General features: G+C 42.3%; 1 protein-coding gene and 1 non-coding gene across 2 annotated transcripts; one reads left to right on the forward strand and one right to left on the reverse strand.

Moving 5' to 3' along the window:
- Positions 1-21,347: 21,347 nt before the first annotated feature.
- Positions 21,348-23,474, reverse strand: LOC112998168 (uncharacterized; the record flags this gene model as incomplete). Its single annotated transcript, XM_026124218.1, has 2 exons — positions 21,348-22,364; positions 22,584-23,474. Coding segments are annotated over 2 exons (1,908 nt in total), but the record flags the coding sequence as incomplete, so codon positions are not given.
- Positions 23,104-23,210, forward strand: LOC112998298 (small nucleolar RNA R71). Its single transcript, XR_003263334.1, has one exon. It is a non-coding gene; the product is annotated as a small nucleolar RNA R71 (small nucleolar RNA).
- Positions 23,475-24,592: the final 1,118 nt, after the last annotated feature.

Below are 24,592 nucleotides of genomic sequence, written 5' to 3' on the forward strand. Positions count from 1 at the left end.
GGTAGCTTCTCACCATCCATGTTGGTGAGCACCAGAGCCCCCCAGAAAATGCCCTTTTCACAATGAAAGGTCCTTCGTAATTCGGGGCCCACTTCCCTCGATTATCTTTAACAGCGTGGGATATCTTTTTCAGGACAAGGTCCCCCTGATTGAACTTGCGCGAGCGTACCTTCTTGTCAAACACGTTCTTTATCCTTTGTTGATACAAGTGCCCATGCCTCATGGCCGTCAAACGCTTACCTTCAATAAGGTTGAGTTGGTCGTAGCGTGTTTGAGCCCACTCTGATTCTTCTAGGCCCGATTTCGCTAGTATCTTCTGGGAAGGGACCTCTACCTCAAATGGGAGTACCGCTTCCATCCCATAAACCAAGGAATACGGCGTTGCCCCAGTAGAAGTTCGTACCGAGGTTCGATATCCATGCAGGGCAAAAGGCAACATCTCATGCCAATCTTTGTATGACACCGTCATCTTCTGAATAATCTTCTTAATATTTTTATTTGCAGCCTCCACAGCCCTGTTCATCTTTGGCCGATAGGGGGTGGAGTTATGATGCTGGATCTTGAAATCCTAGCACATTTCCTGCATCATTTTGTTGTTTAGATTGGTGCCATTGTCAATAATGATCTTCCTAGGGAGTCTGTATCGAGAAATCAGTTTCTTCTTTATGAATCTAACCACCACACTCCTCATGACATTGGTATAAGAAGCCGCTTCGACCCATTTGGTGAAATAATCTATCGCCACGAGAATGAAGCGATGACCGTTCGAAGCTTTGGGTTCGATGGCCCCAATGACATCTATCCCCCACATGGAAAAAGGCCAAGGGGCGGACATGACATTCAGAGGATGTGGCGGAACATTGACATTGTTTGCGTACGCTTGACATTTATGGAATTTACTTACATGGGCACAACAATCGCTTTCCATAGTGAGCCAGTAATAACCTGCTCTAAGGATCTTCCTGGCCATAGCATGCCCATTGGCATGTGTCCTAAATGAACCCCCGTGGATTTCCTCAATCATGTAGTTTGCCTCTTTGGCATCTACACATCGCAGGAGTGTCATGTCGTGGTTCCGTTTGTACAGGATGGTACCACTCACAAAGAAACCAGTAGCCAATCTCCTTAACGTTCTTTTGTCATTGTCAGAAATCCCTGGTGGATATTCTTGGGCACTGTCGGGGGGTACTTGGGCCTGGAGCCGGTCACATTCCTAGTGAAACATATTACTTGGGCTTTGGGGGTTGGGGGAACCTTCCTTTCTTCTGACTGCATGCAAATCTACGGTTCTTCCCTATCTCCCTCAGACACTTCAAGCTGCCCCCAGTCCATTAGCCATTGAAGTAACTCTTCCACCGCGGGGCAGGTTTCCATGTCGTGTGATTCCTCGAGATGAAACAGACATTTGTCACTTTCGCCTCCGCCACAAGAGACCATGCATGCTGCCTGCAGCGACTGGTAGATGAATCGTCTAGACGTAGCCACATCTTATAATCTCTTTGACCCTGACGGCCTATCCTTTTCAATGGCGTTTACGCTAGCCCCTCCATGACTGGCTTGTGAATTGGTTTTAACGTTGGGGCCCTCTTCTTGAAATGATAGCCAGCCGAAATTTATTAGGTGTTGCACCTTATACTTGAATGGCAGGCAAGAGTCAATGTTGTGTCCGGGGGCTCCACTATGGTATGCGCATGTGGCATTCGAGTTGTACCACTTGGGGTATGGTGGCTGGAAGACCTTCCCGGGTATGGCCACCACCAAATGATTTTCCAATAATGAGGGCCACAACTCGGAATATGCCATGGAAATAGGAGAGAACTCGTCTTTCGGGGGGCGTCGTGCATTGTTATAGCTCGCGCCAGGAGTTGTATTATTGGCTGGCCGGGGAGTGGCTGGAGCTGTGTGTTGGGTAGACGTTTTTTCTGTTGCGGGAGGCCCTTCCACTTGAGTTGGGAGGGAACTTCCGGCTCGGATCGAAAAGTTCGGGTGGTTGTGTTGGTATGAGTTTTGGGCATTTTGGGGCGTTTTCATCCATGTTGGGGCGGTGGTGACCGCGTGGGTATCTCCTTCCTTTTTCCGTGTGCCCACCACTGGGGCTCTTCTATTGTTTTTGGGGGCAACGTTGGAGGCATATTCAAACTTGCCTTTTCTCATTCAGAACTCGATTCTTTCTCCGGCGAAGACGAGGTCTACAAAGTTATCCGGCATATATCCTATTAGCTTCTCGTAGTAGAACATAGGCAACGTATCTACCATAATCGTGATCATTTCCCTTTCAGTCATAGGTGGGACGACTTGGGCTGCTAGGTCTCTCCACCTTTGAGCATATTCTTTATTGGATTCATGTTCCCGCTTGGTCATGCTCTGAAGTTGGTTCCGATTAGGAGCCATATCCGTGTTGTATTTGTACTGCCTAATGAAGGCAGTTGCCAAGTCTTTCCATGACCGGATCTGAGAAGCTTCCAGATTGGTGTACCACGCCACTGCTGCTCCGGCTAAGCTGTCTTGAGAGAAGTGCATTAACAGCTTTTCGTCCGTAGAATATGCCCCCATCCTTCGGCAGTACATCCGAAGATGACTTTTTGGACACGTCGTCCCTTCATATTTATCAAAATCTGGTACTTTAAACTTGGGGGCAATGATGATGTCAGGTACCAGACAGAGATCTGCTAAATCTGAGAACGGATAGTTGCCGAGGCCTTCTACCGCTCTCAACCTCTCTTCAAGTAGATCAATATTTCCCTTGTCTTTTGCAAAGGGAACGAGTTCCTTAACGGGTGCGGATGGAGACGGGACGTGGCGGACTATGTTTGGTTGGGACAACTCATGGGGGGCTGGTTCCTTGAGGGGAAGTAGAGGGCCTAAATGGGCATCTCCTTCATCATCTTCTTGCAGAGGATAGTCGGCATGAGGAGGGAGCTGCCCCTCGAAGGTAGGGGCTTGGCTCAAATCGTCTGGAGCTGTATGGGGAGTGAAGTCTGGAGGCAAACCGTAAGGGTAGGCTTGAGGATTATACCTCCGATTGAAACCCGTCGCGTTTCTGTCTCGGCCTAAGTTTATTGCGGGCTGTAGCACCGGTTCCGCTTCCCTAGATGTATTGGAAGCAGTCGCTGTAGCATTATCTTCTATAGTTTTTTGAATCTTTAGCATAGCCTCCGTGATAGAAGCCATTTGATCTTTTAAGGCCGATAGGTCGGCCTTCATCTATTCTTGCACTCCCTCTTCGTTATCCATCTTACTTCTGGATCGGGTGTTATAGGGGTGCCTTTGCGCTTTTTTAGTTATGGTGAGTTCCCTAAAGAAACAAACCGTGGTGAGTATGCCACCAAAACATGAATATGCTAATGAATGATTAGAGCACTTGGATCCACCTCAAGGCCTTTTTTAGACAACGTGATGAGTTTCAGAACTTCTCTTTTTATAAAAAGGAACAAAAGCTTTTATCTAGCCAAGATCATACAAAAGTGTTACAACAGAACCTAACGATTTCTAATTTTATGGGCCATTAAATCTATCATGTGTTGACAGTAATTGATTAGCCCGTGAATTTCCTCTGGGGATGAACACACTACAGCGATGGCCTTTGCTTTGGCTAGTAGTCGCGGGAGGTCTTGACTTCCATTTAAGGTCAAGGCGAACCTATCCATCCACATGGTCGCTTCTTGATGCAATGCATCAATCACCCTCCCTCTTGCTGCCTTCTCGGCGTACGCTTGTGCGAAGTCCTCTACTAGTTTTTGTTCATGGGTCAAAGACTGGTTTAACTCTTCTTTGTACTGCCCTATTATAGCTAGCATGCTTTGCTCCGTGGCTTCTAAGTGTTGGGCCAAACTCCTCTTGGATCTTGAGCAAGCAGCTAACTCCTCCTTTAAGACCATGCCATGTACTCATGACTGGTCTCTTTCCTCTCTCCGGAGCTTGAGCTCATTGTTGCTGCCCCACAAAGCTCCTCGGAATTTATCTCGGCCATGCTCTTCCTTGCGAGCCCTCTTGATTTCTTGTTCAAGGGCTCTTGCGGTAGCCGCATTTTCCTCTCGTAACTCGACACACTCTTTCCAGATGTTTGTAGCAGCTGACTTGAATTTTTCTTTGGTGAGTCTTGCCTTTCCTTGCTCTGATTTTAGAGCTTCGACTTCTTCATCCTCTTCCGGAGCTTCGAAGTTCCCCTCATTGATAATTTTCAACTTGGAGAGCCAATCTAACCCTCGTGTATGAACTCTTAGCCATTCATGATAACCACTGATGATGCCATTACGGATGCCCCTAAGTTCTTTATCTTTCCTTAACGGGCTTTCCCACGCCTTGCAGACTCTTTGTACAATCTTGAGACTTTGCGCACTGAAATCTCTCACAAGGAAAGGCGAGAGGCTCTCTTACGTCGGTGCTCCCCTCATAGGGTACCCTAACTGTCTTATGGCAAGTGCGGGATTATAATTAATACAACCCCTCATCCCTATCAATGGAACGTTTGGGTAGTCCCCACATGAGAAGAGAACTCCCTCCTTTCCTTCCTTCCATCGCGGAAACCAGTTGATTGTGCTGCCTCCTATCCCAGCCAAGTATTGGTCCCAATCTACTCTTCTCTTTTCGATGCACGAGTGATAACTTTGAAGCGGACACGGGTGCCTTATGTCTTGTTGGAATAGGTGCGAAACCAACCACACAGAAAGAGCGGGTAAGCAGCAGACAATCCGTGCGCTGTTCTTCTCGCACCTTCGGTCAAATGTATCAAATAAGTCCGCCAAGATAGCTACCACCGGGCTCTCCTTGCTATGGTGATATGCAAGGAAAGCATCAATTGCGGCTAGGTCCACCAAACCGTCCACGTTTGGAAAGAGGACAACCCCAAAGATTAGCAAAGCTATTATATCCGCAAATGGAACCCACTCCTCTTGATTCGCCATATCCCTTGGCTTGCCTTCCAAGTACTTCCGCTGTAGGCCCACTACACCGTTTCGAGTTTGCTTCCTACGATCCAACTCTCTCGCCGAATCTCTGATCACAGTTGCAATCTTTCTCAAGGAGGGAAGAAACCTAAAATCTCCTCAAATTCTTCAACAGTCAGTACTATTGGGCGAGGGACACAACGGCTTCCGTAAATACCTCCGTTGTGGTCAAATCTAAAATCCTTCCATACATTTTGCAGTAGGCTTGCCTTTGGAGGGGTCCCATCAACCGTCCCAACTCTTTAAGGCTAGTAACATCTAGGCCCTTAATCTTGACTTGATAGAATCTTTTTCCGTTTTGATTTGTCCCCATCATTTACCTAAAAAGGGGTGAATCAAGGCTCCGATATGAATGATGCAATGCGCATGCATGAAACGAAAAGAAAAACAAGTGGTAATTTACATATACGAGACCGAAAAAGATCCATCTTTTTAATACTACGTTCTAGGCATTGCGGGTGCTTAGAATGCAGTGTAAAAATGTGGAAAAGACAACATTTATTATATTTACACAGTTCAAAAAAATGCACACACAAAGTTTCACAATTCCACAATTTCCTAAAATAGGCCTAACTCACAAAAACAGTCGCCAACTGTCGCAACCTACCCTTTTGCGGGCGAGCGAGGCGAGGCTCCGGGTGCGTCTTCCAAAGGAGGAAAATGCGTGGAGTCGCCACCAACGTTTATTTGTGGAAAACAACGGAAAAATCGAAGGAAACCAGTCATGAAGAATATTCCAGATTCGGGAGTTGTATTTACGTTTGAGGAAGGTATTAGCACCTCTCACGTTTGTCCCAAAGGACAACAGCCTTGGATTAGGATTGTATGAAATTATGTATCTAAACTTTTATTTCTTTTTTATTTTTGAGGTCCACAAAAGCGGGGCTTTTGCTCCTACGTACCCTCGATCGAAGAAGAAATCAGACATACGTAGTTCTTTCTAAAGGGCAAATCAAGCGATTCTTTTTACTTGGAAGGATGTCCTTTTAAGGCGTTGGACCTTAAATTGACCCATTTTTACTTGGTGAGAAAAACTGAGGTATCGAACCTTAAAATCCTTTTTAGTGATTTTTTTGCGGACGAGCTTGACTTTGCGAGTTGATTTTAGCCTTAGTTCCACTTTAGTTATTAGTCAATTCAATTAAGAAAGAGAAATCCCAAAGAGAAACGTCCGATTGATTTTTTTGTTTATTTTACTAAAAGATATTTTTTATTATTTTGCCTCTTTTTGGTTTCCAACGTGGTTACGGCATGACCGAACGGTCGGATTTCATTTTAACAGAAATTAACGGATATTACAAATCAAATGATCGGTGGAAATTTATTTTATTTTTTGATTAGGCGAGAAAATGACTTAAGTAAATGACTAAAGCACGTCAAAAGGGGGTACGGAAAGTAAATGAAACGAAAATAAAAGTACGCGAAACAAATGGGGACCACTAAGGGTACATAGAATGAATTGAAAAGTTTGATTTCGGGAACTTATCGGTTGAAGATAGAAGAACGACCAAGAACGAACGACGGACGACGAAGAACGGTTGAAAATCTTTGCGAAATCACCCATGGAAACGTTACGGAAGCGCCTCGGCTTGGATTTTCTTCACAGAAACAATTTTCCTCACTAATTTTAAGTGATTACGAAGTACCAGAAGGGCTGAACCCCTTTCTCCTTCACTCCTCCCTCTATTTATAGGAAAATAGGGGAGGAGCTTGCCACCCAGCTCGCCCAAGCAACCCATAAATGAATTCCAATTTGTTGACTAGTACTTATCAAATCTTGCTCTATAATCTGTTTGGGCCCAAGTGGGCCTGGTTGCTATTTGCACCCCTTTTTTACTAAATATACCCCCTTTACTTTTTTTGGTGATTATTTTTTCGTAACGTTACGAAACTTTATGAATGTCGTAACGATACTTGTTTTCTTTCCGTAAGGTTACAGAACCTTATGGATCATGTAATTACTTCTTTTTTAGCTTTCGGAATGTTACGAAAACTCACGGATTGCGTAACAATACTTCCTTTTGATTTCCGGCATGTTACGAAATTTCACGGATTGCGTAACAATGCTTCCTTTTAATTTTTGGCATGTCTCAGTACTTCACGTATTGTGCAACAAAAGGTGCCAAGTACCTCGAAGCGGTCAACCAAAGGTTGCATGCCATCAAACAATAGTCCCCGGACGAAATTAGGGTATGACATTTTTCCCTTCTCTATCTTCATTTTTATTTCTTGCATGTAGTTAGGACAACTTGCTTGTGATTGTGATTGATTTCAGCTTGTTTAGTAATAAGCAAAAAGGGTTTTTAAAATTTTGTGTGAAGAGATAAGGAGAATATGACTTAGAAAAATTTTTAGATTGCTTATCCGCTAAGCACAAACCTTGCACTAAGCGCCATCTCTTCACGCGCTAAGCCGAGCTTGCTCGCGCTAAGCGCAAAGACCCCTGATTGATTGGCTGAATGGTTCTACTAAGTGCACATCGATGCGCTAAGCCCAACATCTTCACTGTAAGTTGCACCTTAAGCAATGGGCTTAGCGTGGATGATGTGCTAAGCGCCACTTCCTCTCTGTGAAAATTTATTATAGCTGGGCTAAGTGCGCCATCCTGTGCTAAGCCCCAGATTCATTATGTAAGTTGAGCTTTCAAGCTGGGCTTAGTAGGAAAGGATGTGCTAAGCGCCAGCATCATTATGTTTCAAAGTCATTGGAAGAGCGCTTAGCGTCAGTAGTGGTGCTAAGCCTGAATCACTCACTGTAAGTTGCAGCTTGATGTACGCTAAGCCTCACATCTTAGGCTAAGCGCATATTGCAGAAAGATTCTTGGTATTGCAGAAAGCGCTAAGCGCCGCTGCCTTGCTAAGCCCCAAATGCTTACTGGAGTTTGCAACTTCATGTTGGGTTAGCGCGAGGCTAGGCTAAGCGCTAGTGTTTTTAAAATCAAATGTCACGTTGGAACGCTAAGCGCAGCTGCGCGCCATAAGAAATTCAGTTTTTAAAAAGTAGAGGCAGAGGCACTTGGGTTGCTACCTTTGCACCCAAACCTCTATAACCTCTCATCCCTGAGCATTCTTTTATTTCTGCTATGTGCTTACTATTCCTCTGCATCCCTTGCTTCCTTATACGCTACATTACACATCCAAGTAAGGCTCATGATTTCCCTTTGCTTTGTATTTCATGCTTCACACCTTAGGATAGAGGATTTATGTTTTCTTAGTTAATATTGCTGTTAGGTTAGGTTACTTATTTTTAGGGTTAGGTATTTTAGGACTTTAGGTAGTTTAGAAGCCCATTAGGGGCAATGTGGTTAAAAAGGGGGTCAAAATCCTTGTGTATCTTTCTGGGATACGTGATGAACGCGCTAAGTGGACCATGTCGCGCTAAGCCTGCACATCGCAACTATTAAAATTTTTCAAATTTTTGATGATCACGCTAAGCGGACCATGTCGCGCTAAGCACGCTCATCGTGGCTGTTGAACCAAAACGATGCAGACGCTAATCGTGCCTGTGCGCTAAGCGTCAATGGTATACTGAGATACTCAAAGTAGTTCAGGCTCTAAGCCCAGCTTGTTGAGCTAAGCGCCACTTAGGTTCTGTTTCTTTAACCTTTGTAATAAGGCTAAGCGCTCCTGTGTGCTAATCCTCAGTGTCTGTTTGTTGAGGCTGAGCTAAGCGCCAGCATGCGGCGCTAAGCCCCAATCCTCTACTATTTCTAAAATTGTAGACTTAGGCTAAGCGCCCCTGGTGCTTAGCGCTTGTGTTAATTTCATAAGGCGTGCTAACCTCAGCATGCTGCGCTAAGCGCCCAACTCTGATTTCAGTTTTATTTTTCTGCTTTCTTGAGGATAAACTTGTACTAGTCTCTTGTGTTTTGTCTCATATTTTGCAGATGGCTTCTAGGAAAAGAATGACACCCTCTACACCTACCCAAGCCAGATTTGACAGATCCAGATTCACTTCCCAAGAGGCTTGGGAAAGATATACTGATGTTATTGTGCCTAGGAAGCTTTTGCCTGAGAGGAATGTGGTGGTCTACTATACAGAGTTTGATGAGTTCAAGAAGGAACTAGAGAGACGCCACTGGGATGAGGAGTTGACTGATTTCATTGATGGCAACATCAATGTTGCCATTGTGAAGGAGTTCTATGCAAAACTCTATGACCCCGAGGATAAATCACCTAAGCAGGTGAGGGTGAAAGTCATCTGATTAAGTTTGATGAGGATACGCTTAACACTTTCTTGAAGACCCCTATTATTATGGAAGAGGGGGAATCACTCTGTGCTTATTCTAGATTTACACTCCTGAGGCCTGATCCTCAGGAGTTGGCTGCTAAGCTCTATATCCCAGGGAGGGGATTTGAGCTTAATGCTGATGGTTATCCTTTGAAGATATTGAGGAAGAACATGACCACCCTAGCTCAGACATGGAGTGTTCTTTCCTTCTCTAACTTGATTCCTACCTCCCATTCTTCTGATGTCACTCTTGACAGAGCCAAACTCATTTATGGCATCATCATGAAGATAGACATGAATGTGGGGTACCTCATCTCCCACCAGATCTCCCTCATTGCTCAGCATGACACATCCAGACTAGGATTCCCGACCTTAATTACAACTTTATGTAAGGCTAGGGGAGTTCAGTCTGACTCGAGGTCCCTGGAGAGCCTGAGTCCTGCCATTAATTTGGCATATATTAAGAAGAATTGTTGGAATCTTGATGATCCAACAATAACTTTCAGAGGACCCAGGAAGGCCAGAGGGAAGAGATCTGAGGCCCCTTCTACTTCAGCACCAGAGACAGGAGGTCCCTCTTCTTCTACACTTCCTCCCTCTTCCTCCATAGAGATCCCAGTGATTCCTCCTGCACCTACACAGATTCCACTTCCAGCTCTAGTATCTACAAGTCCAACAAATTTTATTTTCACTCCTCAGATGCTTCACTCCATGCTCCAGAGCATCCATAGAGGGTAGTCGATCATCATGCAGAGCCTTCAGGGCTTGGGCTTGCCCTCCATTATGAGCATGGAGGAGTTTGATGCACAGGTGGCCTGGACAGGAGACCAGCCTTCTTCCTCTGGAGGGGGTGGGGCCTCTACAGCCTAGGAGCCTGTGACTGAGGAGCCACCAGCACCAGCAGCATCACTAGCAGCAGCAGAGGAGGAGACCACTCCAGATCAGACCCCTCAGCCATCAACACTGGATCTTAATGAAGACCAACCATAGGAGGAGCAGGACGTTTAAATTTTTTGCATTATGAACACTTTAGTTTAATTTCAGTTATTTTATGATTTATGTCATTTGAATTTCAGCTTTTATGTTTTAGTCTTTTAATTTCAGTAGCATAGTTGTTTGTTTGCTTGTACAAAAAGCTTGATTGAACAGTGAATTGATTGAACATTGTATGCAGTGGCTTGTTTGGTATGGAATGAGTGTTTGAAAGTGATTGATTGAGTAAATGTATGAATTGAATGGATTGTGATGATTGGATGATTGTTTTGATCAAGTTTTCCATCATTAGAAGAGAATGAGCATATGATTGGAATTATGTCTGAAAATGTTAGTCAGTTGTCAGATTGATTGTGAAGGAATGCATTAACCGTATCCCGGTGAGAGTGTGATCTTTAAAATTTTGAGAGAAACGATTATCATTTAGTGTTGATTTTCGCGTGAATCTTTGAATGGATTGGATGCATGAACTTGAGGATGATGAAGGCCATGTTTGATTATGAATAGCTATTTAGCCAAAAAGATAACCTTGTGATTGAATAAATTATCCCTTGCACCCAGTTTGAGTTGAATGAATTGATTGATTGATTGAACCTTGAGCCTATTCAATTGTATCATTTGCTACCTTATTTTAGGTTGTAGGAGAGCATCATCCACAGAAGATGGTTCAAGGCAAATTTGTCCCCAATTTGGGGGAGGCACTGGGTAAGGATTGAAATGGTCAAAGAAAATAATACATACACACTGCTTCTGTTCTTTATTTTTTTTTTAAAAATGTAAGTATAAATAAAGTTAATAAGTGTGTATGCTATAATTTCAGGTATGAAAGCTAAGTGCCTTAGAAAAAAGGGCAAGTCTGGGGAAGGAATGAATGAAAAAATGAAGGTTATTCTACGGATGAATGCTCTCCTAGAACCTAAGCTTTTGAATCCTAGAAAAACCATGAATTGTTGGCAGCCTAACCCCATTGCAAGCCTAGAAAGTCCTTCGGATTCAATTTTGTGTGTTCATTACTGTATGATAGGAGATGAAATGCAAAGGTTGGAACTTGTGTTGGTTGTTTATGATAGAATAAGCCTAAACACTTGAGTTTGAGTGAAACGATGACTGTGAGGTTTTGGTTGATGATCCTTCCTTGATTTCTGTCATGCTTACTAGCTTATTTTAGCTGTGACTCTAATACTTGTGAGAAGTAATTGATTTAAGCATTCCATGCTATTCAGTTCATGTGGTTGAATTCCTTGATGAATCAAACACCATTTTCTTTTGATTGGCCACTATCTTTGTCACTTGAGGACAAGTGAACTGTTCTTTCTTTGCTTGAGGACAAGCAAAACTGTAAATTTGGGGGAGTTTGTTAGTCGCTTTATACAACTAACTTTTGTATATAAATCATTTTCCAAAGCTTGTATAGTTCCCCAATTTATTGTTATTTTGGAGTAAATTTTGTAAATAAATCTTGTTTTATGGTTAACGCTGTCTCAAGAACATTTCCATTAGATTTAATGATGAAATCTGTGCATTTTCAGGTGAAAAAGAGGCTAAGTTTTGAATTGCAAAAAGTAGCAGTTGGGCTAAGCTCAACAGTTGGGCTGAGAGCATAACCATCGCTAAGCGCAGCTTCAAAGCGCTTAGTGCAAAGGAGAATCTGGCAGAGCATCAGAATCAAAGCCCCACGCTAAGCGCGAGATCAATGTACTAGGCACAGAAGGTGCCTTCCGCCAGGCTAAGCGCGAGACTGGCGCTAAGCCTGTCTTGTGCAGAATTAGGGTAGACACACTTTACAGAACGTCCATGGCATAGAATTGCACAGCAGCCACAATGCCTATTTCGGGAAAAGAGCCCTGGAAGCAACAAAGAGGAACAGCTTGTGCATTGAAGCCTAGGTTTTGTCATTTGAGAGAGATTATTGAGTAGAGAGTGAGTGTGATATGCTGAGAAGAGGAGGAGGAATCCCCCTTCTTGTGTAAGAAACTATCATTCTCTACTTTTAATCTCATTTATTGTTAGGGTTTCTTTGTAATGGCTAGCTAAACACCCTAGTTGGGGATTTCTAATGAACAGTTGATGTAAATACATAATATCTGATTGATTGTGTTTTCTATGTTCAATGCTTCATTCAATGCTTGATGTTTGTATGCTTTTGGTCTGATCACCCATTTGTGTGCACAGTTAGGTGACTTTAGCATTGGGAAATGTATTGTTGCCTTAGAACTATAATGTTGTGGGTTAAGTTTTGGTTTTAATTATGTTGTTACAATAATTCTGTTTACTTTAGGCCTAGTCTTAAATGAGGGATCTACGGATGAAGCTTAGGCTAAATTAGGCTAAACTTTCGTAAGCTACTTGAGCTGAGTCTAGTCTTACATGAGGGATCTGTGGATGAAACTCAATTTAAGTTAGTCTAAACCTAAGAGGGTTGTCTATATCGTGCCTAGTCTTACATGAGGGATTTGCAGACGAAGCTTGGATTAATTCGACCTGACAAGGGATCGAGGGTTTAGTAATTTAGGCTACATCATAGAACACAAGAGCATGATTGATTAGAGAAATATATTTCTATGCATCAACTTGTTTCTTAGAAAGACCCAACATTTCTACCTACTGCTGTCATTTTATTTACCTTGCATTTTATAGTTTTTATCATACAAGTTTATTTTAAATTCTGTTTGAAATTATCATTTATACATGTTCTCTCAACAATGCTTCAATTCTGAACTCAATTCAGGCTAACATTAGTTCCCTGTGTTTGTTGGATCAAGTGGCCTCGGAATAATTAAGAAGGGGGGTTGAATTAATTATTAATGTGTCTTGACTAATTAAAAAATTTATCCTTCTTAATGTTACTAGATTCAACTAGGCTTTTACTACAAAGTTAAGAAAGTAAAGAACAGAAATAGAAACTTAACCAAAAGTAAAAGCGGCAATTAAAAGTACACAGCAGAAATTAATGAGTGTAGGCAAGAAGAAGACAAACACAAGATTTATACTGGTTCGGCAACAACCTGTGCCTACATCCAGTCCCCAAGCAACCAACGGTTCTTGAGATTTCTTTCAACCTTGTAAAATCCTGTACAAGCCAAAGATCCACAAGGGATGTACCCTCCCTTGTTCTCTTTGAACAACCAAGTGGATGTACCCTCCACTTGAACTGATCCACAAGAGATGTACCCTCTCTTGTTCTCAATATAACAACCCAAGTAGATGTACCCTCTACTTGTGCCACAAAGGATGTATCCTCCAATGTGTTAAGACAAAGGATTCTCAGGCGGTTAGTTCTTTGAATCTTTGTAAGGGGAAACAAAAGATATCCCAGGCGGTTAGTCCTTTAAAATCTTTTGTTTAAGGGGAAGGGAAGAATCAAAAGAATTCTCAGGTGGTTAGTCCTTTGAATTCTCTTGGAAAGAGAGAAGGGAGACACAAAAGAATTCAGGCGGTTAGTCCTTCTATTCTTTTGGCAAAGGGAGAAGAGAAGAAAAGATAGCACACTTTTGTTTTCTCTAGAATTTTCACTTGCAGAAAAACAAGGTTTGGAAAAACAAAACTTAGAAAGCTTTTTGGCAAAGGAAGAACAAGAAGAGAGATGAGTAGAAAGGAATTCTTAGAAGTTCTAAAAAATTGTTAAAGAGTTGTAAAAGTTCTTTTGAATGCAAGTCAAGGTCTTACTTTTATAGACTCTTCATGTCTAGTCAAGAAAACCATTGGAAGAGTTATAACCTTGAGAAAATCATGTCAAGAGTTACAACTTTTGACCTTTTATTCAAAAGCTATCACTGGTAATCGATTACCATAATCATGCAATCGATTACACAATGCATTTTTATGAAAAGTTGTGACTCTTCACAATTGGATTTGAATTCCAACGTTCAGATACACTGGTAATCGATTACCAATTTAGTGTAATCGATTACACCATCTGAAAAATATTTTGGAACGTTGCAAATTAGTTAAAAAAATTTTGAAATTAAATTCTGTCACTGGTAATCGATTACCAGAGAGTAAACACTCTAGTAACTTAGAAAATTTTTTAGAAAACTCTTTTGTAAAACAAAATTGTGCTATGTTTGGATTTTTGAAAAATACTTCCCTTGTGAAGTCTTGACTGTTGCTTCTCGATTTCTTCTCTTGAATCTTGAAATCAACTTCTCTTAAATCTTGAATCTTGATCTTGATTGTTCTTGAATCTTTGAGACTTGATTGTTCTTGAATCTTGATTCTTAGAGACTTGATTCTTGAAGCCTGATTCTTTGGAACTTGCTTAACTCTTGATTCTTTGGCATCATCAAAATAATCTTGGAAGTCATTGCTTTCACAATGTTCGATACTCAGATTCATCCGTTTTAATTTTAAATACTTGACAATCTGGTGCGCTTTCCAGTAAACCCCCATTGAAATTTCCTTTGAGACATAAATGCACAAAAAGTGATATTAGAAGACAAGTTAAAGGCTTGTCAAAGGTCAAAGAGGAGTTTGTCCGAACAATTGAGTAGGACGGAAGCAAACATGTGGGTCATCATGGACCAATACAAAGAGAAGCTAAGTCTAGCTACAATCCCTAAACAAAGGCTAGAAGACGAGTATGCAAAGGTATCGGTCTTGCAAGCAGAATGGGAAGCAAGAGATAGAGTGATTGATTCATTACACAGAGAAGCAATGATGTGGATGGATAGGTTTGCTTTCACCTTGAATGGGAGTCAAGAGCTTCCAAGACTACTAGCCAAATCGAAGGCAATGGCGGACGTGTACTTGGCTCCCGAGGAAGTTCATGGGCTCCCCAATTATTGTCAGCACACGATCAATTTGATGACCCACATAATTAGGAACCGCTAAAGCATTTGTATTTTTGCTTTAATTTTGACGAGATGAACATTTTTGTTCCTTAATAAAAATGAGTTTGGTTCAATCCTATGTCTTTGCTCAAAGTTCTGCGCGAGCCCAATACTTCGACAAACTATCTTTAGCATGCATTCATGTTTAGTTCTTTGTCGCATTACTCACTGCATATTTTGTTCTTTTAGCAGTAAACACCATAACAAAACACGCTTTAAGGCACCCCTATCAAACCCTTCCAAAACTAGAGTCATGGGTGACATAGAAGAGGTGCAGGAACAAATGAAGGCTATATGGAGGCCTAGAAAGATCAAATGACCTCCATGATGGAGGCCATGTTAAGTATGAAGCGATTGATAGAAAGCAATGTAGCCGTAGCGGCCGCCTCAGTGACGGTCCACACTAAGCAAACCAACCCATCCCGGACATGTTGGGTCAAGGAGGAGAGGTGTTGGACAACACCGGTGGTCCACATGTGGGGCATAATAGGAATGCTTACCCTTATGGCTTACCCCCCAATTATACGCCACCTACCATGCACATGCCCAACGAGAACGCTAATCACGCCGTTCCCGTTACCTTTGAGGGTTAGCAACCCCAGCCTATAGGGGGCGCCCATGAAGAACCTCGGGAGCATTCTCAAGGTGACTTCAACCCATACCCCACTTTCACCATCGAGGGACCAACATTTAATGCTATGCCTCAACCTAATATCGTGGGAGCTCCTCAACCCCGCCCTCTGCAACCACTGCATTTCTCAGTAAAGGGCCACCTCTAGCAGTGGAAGGGAAAGAGAAACTTGATCTCATTGAGGAGAGATTAAGGGTTGTCGAAGGGTTTGGTGATTACCCTTTCGCTGACATGGAAGAATTGTGTTTGGTACTTGATGTTGTCATCCCCCCAAAGTTCAAGGTACCAAATTTTGATAAATACAAGGGGACCACTTGCCCCAAGAATCACCTTAAGATGTACTGTTGGAAAATGGGGGCATACTCTAGGGACGAGAAACTGTTGATGCATTTCTTCCAAGAAAGTTTGGCCGGGGCGACGGTCATCTGGTATACCAATTTGGAGGCTTCTCGTATTCACACATAGAAGGACTTGATTACTGCCTTCATTAGGTAGTACCAATACAATACTGACATGGCTTCTAATAGAACCCAGCTGCAAAATATGAGCAAGCAGGAGAATGAGTCCTTTAAGGAATACGCCCAGTGGTAGAGGGACTTGGCAGCACAAGTGGCACCCCTTATGGTAGAAAGAGAGATGATCACTATGATAGTGGACACACTTCCAGTGTTCTACTACGAAAAGGTGGTGGGATACATGCCCTCTAGCTTCACAGATTTAGTATTTGTGGGCGAGAGGATCGAAGTAGGCTTGAAAAGAGGGAAGTTCGATTATGTCACTCTTTCCAATACGAGCAATACAAGATTTGGAGCAAGTAGGGCAAAGAAGAAGGAAGGGGATGCCTACACCGTGACTTCAGCTCCTACTTGGCTGAAATCCCAGCAAACCCCTCACAACACTTACTAATATGCCCAACATCAACCAAGCTTTTCGGCCCGCGTCAGAAACCTTTCCAATCCGGCGCCTGTCCAGCAAAGGGCATCCACTCAACCACAAAGGGCCCCCACTCAAAACTCGGCTCCCCCACAACCTCGCCCTGCCGGCAACTCTAATCCTAGCACAAGTGCCAATCCGAGTAGGAATTTTCTAGTGAAGAAATTTGTGGAATTTGCCCCGATTTTGATGTCGTACACGGACATGTTACCATCCTTGATCGCCAACCAAATGGCGGTGGTGACCCCCAGGAAAATTTACCAATCTCCTTTCCCTCGATGGTACAACCCCAACACAACCTGCGCTTATCATGGGGGTGTCCCGGGGCATTTGATAGAATAATGTGTGGCCGTCAAACATAAGGTCTAGAGTTTGATCGACGCAGGGTGGCTGACATTCCAAGAGGATGACCTAAACGTATAGATGAATCCGCCAATCATGGAGGATCAATGGTTAATGCAGTGGAGGAGTGTGGACAGCAGAGGTCGAAGCAAATGAAGAATGTGGTAACCTTTAGGAGGTTTATATTGGGGGCGTCGCGTGAGGCAGGCATGATTTCCTTTGACGAGTGATCGAGGCCGTACCCGAATCAAATAAACATGAAAATGCAGTAACTAGGAAGTGATCCTAGGTCGTTTCCCAACGAGCAGTGACAAGCCAAATGTTCATAATATGCTTGCAGTAATAGTAACGATGGGGGGGGGGGGGGGGGTTTGGTTGTTTGGTAATTAAAGAGCAGAACAAATAAAATGGAATACGAAACTACTAATATTAAAAACGGGTTGTTTCCTCTGATTCAGAAGCCACTCTCTTATCCTGGGTTATGGAGAATTCGTCCCTAACAGTCAACCACTTAATCCAACCCTATTTCAATTTACTAAGCGAAAATCAACTTAGGGTTTTCAATACGTGATTAGGCACCACATACACCAGTTAGCCCTTCGTCCATTAAGCATGAACGCAAGTTAGGCTCAGAGGCAATTAATCGAACACGAAGCGTGCACTGATTAATATTCACGAAATTGGGATAACTGGTGAAGGGAAAACTGCCAGGGAACCACATTACAAGCGAAACCTCAAAGAGAGTTGGGCTTCGTCCTCAAAAGGAAACAACACCAGAAAATCTAGCCATCCATGGATTCAAACAGAAAACGCAATTGAAACATGAAGCAGAAACGTAAATGAACGGAAACGTAAATGAACAGAAACGTAAACGAACAGAAATGTAAAATGGAACAGAAACGTAAATGAGAGTAAAAGAAGAAGCAAGAACGAAATTGTAATTAGAAGCAGAAAACGTAAAATTGCATTACGAACTCAGAAGCAGCAAAACAGAAAAACGAAAAACCCTAAAACAAAGCTCTGAATAATGAATAGCATAACAGAATAGAATGCCCTGCATGAATCCCAAGGAAGCTATTTAAAAAGAGTCACTCAAAGTCACTGGGCCCTATTACAATACTCTGGCCCAAAACGAAATAAACACTGAACAACATAAAATAAAATTGCGAAATTTCCTAATTAGAAATTAACTAAGATAAGCGCTGCTTTATTTGCCCTCTTCAAGTCCACAACCAAAATCCGGATTAAGCCCAATGTTTCATTAATTCCTGAAATTAGATTAAAAACATCAAATTAGCTAAATGAGCCCAAATTATAAAACTGCCTAATTAATTGACAATTAAGACCAATCAATAATTAAAATGGTGCAAAAAGGGTTTAGAAAATAGAAGAAAATGATGGCACATCAAAACCCCCCATACTTAGCCTTTTGCTCTCCTGGGCAAAATGAAACAAAGAACAAAATCCAAGGATATTAGAGGGAGACAAACAAAAACATTCACATATCATGCTATCATGGAACTTCTTGGTCTTTTCTTTGTAGAACTTGGCATTCTCGTAGGCTTCTAGGCGGATTTCATCTAACTCACTCAGTTGCAACTTCCTTTCCTCGCCAGCTTGATCCATAGAGAAGTTGCAAGTCTTCACTGCCCAGTATGCTTTGTGCTCAATTTCCACTGGAAGATGACATGCCTTTCCAAAGACGACCCGATAAGGAGACATTCCTATGGGTGCTTTGTAGGCAGTTCGATGTGCCCAGAGAGCATCATCAAGCCTGGTACTCCAATCTTTCCTGCTTGGCTGCACAATCTTCTCTAGAATTCTCTTGATTTCCCTGTTAGAAATTTCTGCCTGTCCATTAGTCTGGGGGTGGTATGGTGTGGATACCCTGTGTACCACCCCGTACTTTTTAAGCAGGGCATGCATTGTCCTGTTGCAAAAATGGGTTCCTTGATCACTAACAATTGCTTTAGGTACTCCAAACCTGCAAAACAGATTAGACCTGACAAAGTCTGCGACAACTTTAGCATCATTAGTTCTAGTGGGCTTGGCTTCCACCCATTTTGAAACATAATCAACTGCAAGGAGAATGTAAACATAACCAAAAGAGACAGGAAAAGGACCCATGAAATCTATACCCCAGACATCAAACACCTCACAGAATAGCATAGGTTGCTGAGGCATTTGTTGTCGCCATGTAAGTGTATTTCCTGCTCTTTGACACTGCTCACAAGTGCTGCAGATCTTCCACGCATCTTTAAAGATGGTGGGCCAATAAAAACCACAATCAAGCACTTTGCGAGCTGTCCCTTGAACACCTAGATGACCTCCCGGTGCGGAAGAATGACAGAACTGCAGGACTGAGTCAATCTCATGATCTGGAATGCACCGTCGAATGACCTGATCACTGCACAATTTCCACAAGTAGGGGTCATCCCAAATAAAATGCTTAGCATCACTTTTAATCTTATCTTTTTGGGCCTTAGATGCTAAGGGAGGAAAAACAGAGGCAACTAAATAATTGACAATGTTAGCAAACCAGGGAGTAGAAAGAGAGTCAGAAATACTATACAATATATACAAATGATCATCCGGGAAATCATCCCGAATAGGTGAATCTGCATCAGAGACACGTTCGATCCGACTCAAATGATCAGCAACTAGATTTTGTGCTCCGCTCCTATCACGGATCTCCAAGTCAAACTCTTGGAGCCAGAGCATCCATCGGATCAACCAAGGCTTAGAATCAGCCTTCTTCAACAAGTACTTTAGAGCTGCATGGTCAGTATAAACAATAATGCGAATACCAAGCAAATAAGATCGAAATTTTTCAAGAGCAAAAACTATGGCTAGAAGCTCTTTCTCAGTAGTAGTATAATTTGCTTGGGTAGCATCTAAAGTCCTAGAAGCATAATATATCACCCTGGGCAATTTATCAATTTTCTGAGCAAGGACAGCCCCCAATGCATAATTTGATGCATCACACATAAGCTCAAAAGGGGCTGTCCAATCAGGTGCCTGGATGATGGGGGTGGTAGTCAACGCTCTTTTGAGGCAATCAAAAGCCTCTTTGCATCTGTCATTAAAGTCAAACTCCACCTCCTTTTGCAACAAGTTGGATAGTGGAAGGGCTACTTTGCTAAAATCCCTTATAAAGCGCCTGTAGAATCCTGCATGACCAAGAAAAGATCGCACCTCTCGCACACAAGAGGGGTAAGGCAATTGTGAAATAACAGAAATTTTTGCAGGATCTACTTCAATACCCTTATTGGAAATAATGTGGCCTAAAACTATACCTTGCTCAACCATAAAATGACATTTTTCAAAATTTAGAACAAGGTTAGTTTCAATGCATCTATTCAAAACTTTTTCCAAACTATTCAAACAACCATCAAAAGAGGATCCATATACAGTGAAATCATCCATAAACACCTCTATGCAATTTTCTAAAAAATCACTGAAAATACTAATCATGCACCGCTGGAAGGTACCAGGGGCATTGCACAGGCCGAAAGGCATCCTCCTATAAGCAAAAGTGCCGAAGGGGCAGGTGAATGTGGTCTTTTCCTGATCCTCAGGAGCAATAGTAATTTGCATATAACCAGAAAAACCATCAAGGAAACAGTAGTGGGATTTACCTGCCAGGCGTTCAAGCATCTGGTCAATGAATGGCAGGGGAAAATGGTCCTTTTTGGTAACCTGGTTCAGCCTCCTATAGTCAATGCAGACTCTCCAACTGTTCTGCACCCGAGTAGGAATCAGCTCCTCCTTCTCATTTCTGATCACTGTGAGGCCAGTCTTCTTCGGGACTACCTGGACGGGACTCACCCATTGGCTATCGGAGATAGGATAAATGATTCCAGCTTGCAAAAGCTTGGTTATCTCCTTCTTTACTACATCAAGAATCACTGGGTTGAGTCTTCTCTGTGGTTGTCTTACTGGTTTAGCTCCATCCTCTAAATTTATTCGATGCATACATGTGGATGGGCTAATACCACGAATGTCCGCTAGGGTCCAGCCTATAGCCTTCTTATGCTTCTTGAGAACTGACAACAACTTCTCCTCTTGTTCATCAGCAAGGGAAGCAGATATAATCACTGGAAAACTCTTGCTATCATCCAAGTAAGCATATTTTAAATTTGATAGCAGAGGCTTCAATTCTGGTGTGGTCGGCTGGACATTGGTAGAAGGAGATGGTTTCTCAGCCTTTACCTCATAAAGAAAGTCAGAGGTATGTGTACTTCCTGAAACATGGTTAGTCCTATCTGACTCTATAAAATCAATCTCAAGAGGTAAAACACCACCACCATGCATGCAATCAATATCACTCTCAGATTCACTCTCAGCATCAAATTCAGACATATGATCAAGTACAATTTCAGACTCAATGCATGAAGAGTGAGAGGCATGCAGATTAGAATAAAGATCAGTCATGTATTCATCAACAACATGGTCAATTATTTCAGCACGAAATACAGAAAGATCTTCAGATGGGTATTTCATAGCATCCAGAATATTAAAATGAACAGTTATGTCACCAAATTCCATAGACAGTGTGCCTGCATAAACATCTATCTTAGTTCTAGCAGTTTTCATAAAGGGTCTGCCTAGAATGATGGGAACTGATCCTTGAGAAAATCCATCTTCCATATTCAAAATATAAAAATCAACAGGGAAAATCAGTTCACCAACTCTAACTAAGACATCTTCTATGAAACCAACAGGGTAGGCAACACTTCTATTAGCTAAATGAATTACCACATCAGTTGACTGCAAGGGGCCTAGAGATAGAGAATTAAAAATAGACAGAGGCATAACACTAACAGAAGCTCCTAAATCTAGCATGGCATTGTCAAACTTACTATTCCCTATGATACAAGGTATGCTGAATGTACCTGGATCTTTGCATTTTTCAGGAATTTGAGGAACAGATTTACCAATCAATGCGGAGACATTTCTGCCCATGCTAATTCGTTCACTTCCTTTAAGCTTCCGCTTATTAGTGCACAGCTCCTTCAAGAATTTGGCATATCTTGGAATTTGCTTTATTGCATCCAACAGAGGTATGTTTACCTCTACTTTTCTAAACGTTTCCAAGATCTCTTTCTCTGCCTCTTCCATTTTTTTGTTGGAAACTGCTCTTGGAGGGAATGGAAGAGGGGGAATGTGCTGCTTCTGCAAATCAGAATTACCTATGGAAGAAGATTCACCTGCACAGAAATTGTTAGGTAAATTTTTGTCATCACCTTTTTCTGGAATAGAGTGAAGTTTGGCAGGTTCATTTGCAGATGAGGAAGGTGCTACGGGTTGAGGTCCTTGACACTGCTTTCCCGACCTCAATGAAATGACACTGACATTTTTGGGATTTTGGACAGCTTGAGAAGGCAGCTTGTCAGAATTCTGGGACTGTTGTTGATTCAATTGGGTAGCTAATTGTCCCATCTGATTGGTTAAGCTCTGAATGGAGGCTCTGGTCTCTTGCTGAAACTGCATGTTCTGCATAGTCATTTGCCTCACAAGTTCTTCGAGGGAAGGTTGTGGAGGGGCCTCAACTGTTGGCTGTTTCTGGGGTTGTTGTTGTTGTTGGATTGGTGGAGGAATGTATGGTCTGCTTGGGCCAGCAGCATTTTGGAAGGAAGGAGCAGGCTGCTGTTGTTGTTGCTGAGGGCTGGACCATCTGAGGTTAGGGTGATTCCTCCATCCAGGGTTGTATCTGTTACTGGAAAGGTCATAATTGCTCTGCTGTGGTTGATTTTGCTGCTGAGGTTGAGGAGGTCTATTGTATATATTTGCTGCATAAGCTTCAGGCTGCTCAATTGCTCCAGGTTGCTGCATGGAAGGGCAAAGGTCTGTATGGTGGTCAGCAGAAGAGCACAAACCACAAACCCTTGCGACAAGTACAGATTTCTGATTCAAGGCTAGCTGGGTTACCAAGTTGACCAACGCATCCAGTTTGCCTTCAAGCTTCTTAGTTTCAGATGATGCAGATGGGTTTGTAGCTACCTCATGCACTCCTCTAATGACTATGGCATCATTTCTGGCACTAAACTGCTGGGAGTTGGAGGCCATCTTCTCAATTAAATTTCTGGCTTCAGCAGGAGTCATGTCTCCAAGGGCTCCACCACTGGCAGCATCTATCATACTTCTCTCCATATTACTGAGTCCTTCATAAAAGTATTGGAGAAGAAATTGTTCTGAAATCTGATGGTGGGGGCAACTGGCACATAGTTTCTTAAATCTCTCCCAGTACTCATACAGGCTCTCTCCACTGAGTTGTCTAATACCTGAGATATCCTTCCTGATGGCTGTGGTCCTGGAAGCAGGGAAAATTTTTTCTAAGAATACTCTCTTAAGGTCATCCCAGCTCGTGATGGACCTTGGAGCAAGGTAATACAGCCAGTCCTTTGCCACTCCCTCTAATGAGTGAGGAAAAGCCTTTAGAAATATGTGATCCTCTTGGACATCTGGGGGTTTCATGGTGGAGCAGACAACGTGAAATTCTTTCAAATGTTTGTGCGGGTCTTCACCTGCAAGGCCATGAAACTTTGGAAGCAAATGAATCAGTCCAGTTTTAAGAACATATGGGACATCCTCATCAGGGTATTGGATGCACAAGCTTTCATAGGTGAAATCAGGTGCAGCCATTTCCCTTAGAGTCCTCTCACGAGGTGGAGGTTGTGCCATGTTCTCAGAATGTGCAAAATCAGAATGCTTAGAATCAGAATTCTCAAAATTATAATGCTCAAGATCAGGATGTTCAAAATCACCAATAACAGAATGCACAGATTCACCAGTTATGGAATGCTCAGAATGATCAAAAGGTATAAAATGATGCCTAACTAATCTATGAAATGTCCTATCTATCTCAGGATCAAAGGGTTGTAAGTCAGATGGATTGCCTCTAGTCATACACTACATTCAGCATGCACACAACTAGTTGCCTTGTCATGTAAATAAAGGTGTAGGTTTGAACTACAGCTACCCTCAAATGATATCCAAATCACTTGAAACTTTGTGAGCAACCTTATAAAATGATGAGAAGATAGCACAAAAAATTTCAGACGAAAATTCAAAGTCTAACTATGAAAGCTAAAATTGGTAGGTTAAGAAAAATAAGTGAATAAAACTTGAAAAATAAAAAACTTTTGACAGAATCGCTTTTTTTGGACGATGGAGACCTCAGCCAGCCTACGGCAGGCTGCCACGGCGTAGGAAATTTTTTTCTACCCCAAATGCATATATAATAATTGCGATTCTGATAACCGGAGCAAAAGTTATGGCCGTTTGAAGTTTTGACAAACACAAAATTTGCTAGTTTTTTGGAACTTTCAAATCTGACCAAACTAAAGGCTCTAGCTATTTTTCCCACAAAATATGGATTAAAAGAAGTTACCACAAAAAAAATTCAGCCAAAAATAACAACCCTAGCTACTAAAACAAAAAATCCCAAATAATTCAGCATGGGTGGTCGCTAAAATCCGTCTCTAGCTGATTTCTACTACTACTCTGTTTTTCCGCAAGCTAATTTCTACTACTACTCTGTTTTCAAGCACAATCTTCACAGCAAAACACCCAAGACTGAAACAGGGGGAACGCTTAATGGTAAAACTGAAACAGAACACACATTAAACAAAATACCAGGACACTAATCAACACTAACACACATACTAACACAATACTAACAATTA

Source organism: Glycine max, chromosome 10 (genome assembly GCF_000004515.6).
Source record: "Glycine max cultivar Williams 82 chromosome 10, Glycine_max_v4.0, whole genome shotgun sequence".
Taxonomy (NCBI): Eukaryota; Viridiplantae; Streptophyta; class Magnoliopsida; order Fabales; family Fabaceae; genus Glycine; species Glycine max.